Source organism: Panulirus ornatus, chromosome 22 (genome assembly GCF_036320965.1).
Source record: "Panulirus ornatus isolate Po-2019 chromosome 22, ASM3632096v1, whole genome shotgun sequence".
Classification (NCBI taxonomy): domain Eukaryota; kingdom Metazoa; phylum Arthropoda; class Malacostraca; order Decapoda; family Palinuridae; genus Panulirus; species Panulirus ornatus.
The window spans coordinates 20,544,224-20,548,200 of NC_092245.1; the positions used below are offsets into that span (position 1 = coordinate 20,544,224).

At 39.9% G+C, this 3,977-nt stretch overlaps 1 protein-coding gene across 1 annotated transcript in view; it reads left to right on the plus strand.

Annotated features, from left to right (window-relative positions):
- Positions 1 to 927: 927 nt before the first annotated feature.
- LOC139756619 (zwei Ig domain protein zig-8-like) overlaps positions 928 to 3,977 on the plus strand; it is a 58,692-nt gene continuing 55,642 nt past the window's right edge. Inside the window, exon 1 of the mRNA XM_071676274.1 lies at positions 928 to 1,476. Within this exon, the coding sequence (XP_071532375.1) occupies positions 1,416 to 1,476 (61 nt within the window). The 5' untranslated portion in view covers positions 928 to 1,415. The remainder of the gene's footprint in view (positions 1,477 to 3,977) is intronic.

The following is a 3,977-nucleotide window of genomic DNA, read 5'->3' on the forward strand; positions in this document are numbered from 1 at the left end:
CGAGCATTTTATGCTTGTGGTAATAGGCTTGTGTTGGCTGGACAGGAACCCTAGTCTGTGTATGAGAGAGAGAGAGAAAAAAAAAGAATGAACTGCCTGATCGTATTATTACTCCACAGCCCTTACAGAACCTAATCTAATTGGAACTACATTAAATGTTTATGGTAGGCAATCCTGATTGCGCTTTCCAGAACAAAGACAAAAAGGAGAAACGCCTTTTATTTGCCTTCCAGATCTGTAGAGAATGTTTAAACTCAATGATGAATCGAACGAAAGGGGACTGATTGTGTACTATATTATTCTCGAGGGAAAAATATAAGAGAATAAGGATCATTGTCGCCGTAAGATGTTACAAGTCCACAGTAATGGTTTGCTTAAGCTATTTTCTAGGGATTTACTGGAATGAGTCCTCAATTGTGTGGCTCCAGCAGCCTGGAACGACAGGTCTCTCATAAAGTATGCCCTGCCTGAGGAAATGATTAGTATCTGTGGCTGTTCATCTGAGGATCCAGCATCTATTGACTAGCATGGAAATAGGCTAATTGATAGATGAAGGGAAATTCTATTTAATCCTACACTTCAGGGTGGAGTCTTGTGGCTGAGGGGCAGCACATAATCGTGTGGCTGAAGTGGCTGCAGACATCCCCTCCTGGTACCTCGTCACACAACCATCTGTCCTTCACCTCGGATCCCTGAGTATGATCAGCGAGACGCTCCCTCTGATCGAAATAAGCCAGTGCTCGGTTGAAGGGGATCCGTCTGCACTGCCATAAGTAAGTGACTACCTAAATGATCTCCCCCTTCACCTACTTCTAGTATGTGGCCAGCTGCATCAGCCCTAAGGACCCCTCTGGCAACCCATAGATGGTGCGGGAGCTTCTCTCGGAGACCGCCTGTGTGTCTCCCTCGTCAGTTGGCTGCCGGAGACCGAGCAGTGAGTGTTGCTGGGTCGCGCTCCGCCCCTTACCACTGGAACTTCCAAAACACATCACTCGCTAGCGAGAGAAATTAAGTTCATACAGTCAAATGGAACTTTCTTCCTCTCTATTGGTGATTTAATTGAATTCCTCGAATGTCTGATCACACGACGAATGTGAACTTAGATAGTTCTATAAACACAGAAAACTTTATACTCCTCTGAAAAGAATACGTCAAGTGCTACTAACTTGGTTAACAAGTTAAAACTTTGTAACGCGGTGAACTTGGAGTCCTCCAAGTGATGGTCGTTGATGATAAACAGATATAAAAACAGTTTTGATCGAGTCAACCTGTAGGGAAAAACGAGTCACGCGAGAGGCTCTTGCACCAGCGTATAACCCAACCTTGGCCTGAGTGACTTCAGTAAGGCTGAGTATATATATATTTAGCAGTGGGTGCAAGAAAACGCGGGTGCCCAGCCCAGGCGCCTGGTAGAGATGGTGGTGGGCGTGTGGGCGGCGTGGGCGGCGTGTTATGCCCTCACCTTCGCCACCACAGGTACGTCATCCAGTCCCTTAAAGTCAGTGACTGGATGCCAGTTCATGGCACCCTCCTCCTACTGGTGATTGACAGATGCGAAGTGACTGTTTATAAATTTTGTTTGACTCTGTGGTTGCGAGTGTGTGTATTCTTCTATGAATTTATGTGTATTTACGTATATGCGCTTGTGCATATGTGAATAAGCGCTTTTGGGTTACATATACATATATACATATATATATATATATATATATATATATATATATATATATATATATATATATATATATATATATATATATATATATATATATATATATATAATATATATATATATATATATATATATATATATATATATATATATATATATATATAATGTTACTGTTATATGTACGAATATATGTTTTCAAATAGTGTGTGAAATTGATTATTTCCACTGTTCAGGGAGCTCCTCAAATTCGCAGGGCATATCACTTCAACAATACCATTATCAGCTATTAAGTCGCGGTATATTCAGCATTCGTAGTTTCATTTCTTACCTTTTTTCGTTCATCGTCAATTAAGTTGATAGTATAGAACCATTTCTATATATAATCTAAAGTACTCTTCTCCATACTCGTTTGCCGTTTCCCTTCTTGGCGAGGTAGCGCCAGGTACAAGTGAAGAAACTGTCCCATTATCTCACATGGGCTGTCATGGATAATGCACCGAAACCACAGCTCCCTATGCACAGCCAGGCCCCACAGACCATTCCCTAGTTTCTCCCCCAGCTGTTTCATTTGCCATGGTTCAGTCCATTGACAGCACGTCGTCCCCTGTATACCGCATCGTTCCAATTCACACTATTCTGTGCACATTTTTCACCCTTCTGCATGTTCAGCCCCCAAGCGTTCATAACCACATTCACGCCATATTCCCATTTCCAGTTTGGTCTCCTGGTTCTCCTTGTCCCCTCCACTTCTGACATATATCCTCTTCATCAACCTATCCTCACTCATTCTCTCCATATGTCCAAAACATTTCAATACACCCTCTTCATCTGTCTCACCCACACTCTTCTTATTACCACACCTTTCCCCTGTCCCTTTATTACTTACTCGATCAGACAACTTCACACAACATCATGTCCGCAAACTTCTCGTTTCCAACACATATCTCCTCTTCCGTAGATTCTCCTCTATAGTCCATGCCTCGCATCCATACGACACCGCTGGGATTACGATACCTTCAAACATGCCCATATTTTGCCTTCCCAGATATAGATCTCTTTTTTTGCCGTCCATTCCTACGTGCTCCAAGAACTTTCGCCCAACCTGTGACTCACGTCAGCATCCATGGTTCCAATCGCTGCCATGCCCACTACCAGATATCTAAAACACTTCACTTCCTCAAAGTTTTCTCCATTCATGCTCACACCCGAACTGACCCGCCTCTCTCTCTCTCTCTCTCTCTCTCTCTCTCTCTCTCTCTCTCTCTCTCTCTCTCTCTCTCTCTCTCTCTCTCTCTCCACTGCTGAACCTGATAACGCTGATTGTATTCTGGTACGTGTCTTGGTAAAATTTTTTTTGGTACGACCACTAATTACGGTCAAGTGTCAAAGAACGGTTTTATAATCCACAATGTGAAAATGGTTCAGAAACTTGAAGGTTATGGTGCGTGCGTGTAAAATAGTACAGTTAAATCACACACACACACACACACACGCACACACACACACACACACACACACACACACACACACACACACACAACACACACACACACATAATATATATATATATATATATATATATATATATATATATATATATATATATATATATATATATATATATATATATATATATATATATATGTGTGTGTGTGTGTGTGTATGTGTATGTGTGTGTATTTATAGGATATTCCCTGAAAAGCCCAGTCCTCAGTTCTAAACGCTACCTCGCTAACGTGGGAAATGGCGAATAGTATGAACAAAACTCGTACCAGACACATTGAATAGATGATAAAGATATATATATATATATATATATATATATATATATATATATATATATATGTATATATATATATATATATATATATATATATATATATATATATATATTTATATATCTGAGCGCCGAGGAATCGAAACCCGGTCCCACTGCACGGCAGGCCGGCACGCTAACTATTGCACTATAAGGCGACAAAAGCTTTCCAGCTAGATTGGTCTAAGATTGGAATGCTTTTGTCGTCTCCTGGTCCAATGGTTAGCGTGCCAGCCTGCTATGCTGGAGGACTGGCATCGAATCGTGGGCGCCCGGAGGTAAATTGCCATCATATATATATATATATATATATATATATATATATATATATATATATATATATATATATATATATATATATATATATATATATATATATATATATATATATATATATATATATATATATATATATATATATATTCCTATGAGTCCACGAGGAAAATGAAACACGAAAAGTTCCCAAGTGCACTTTCGTGTAATATTACA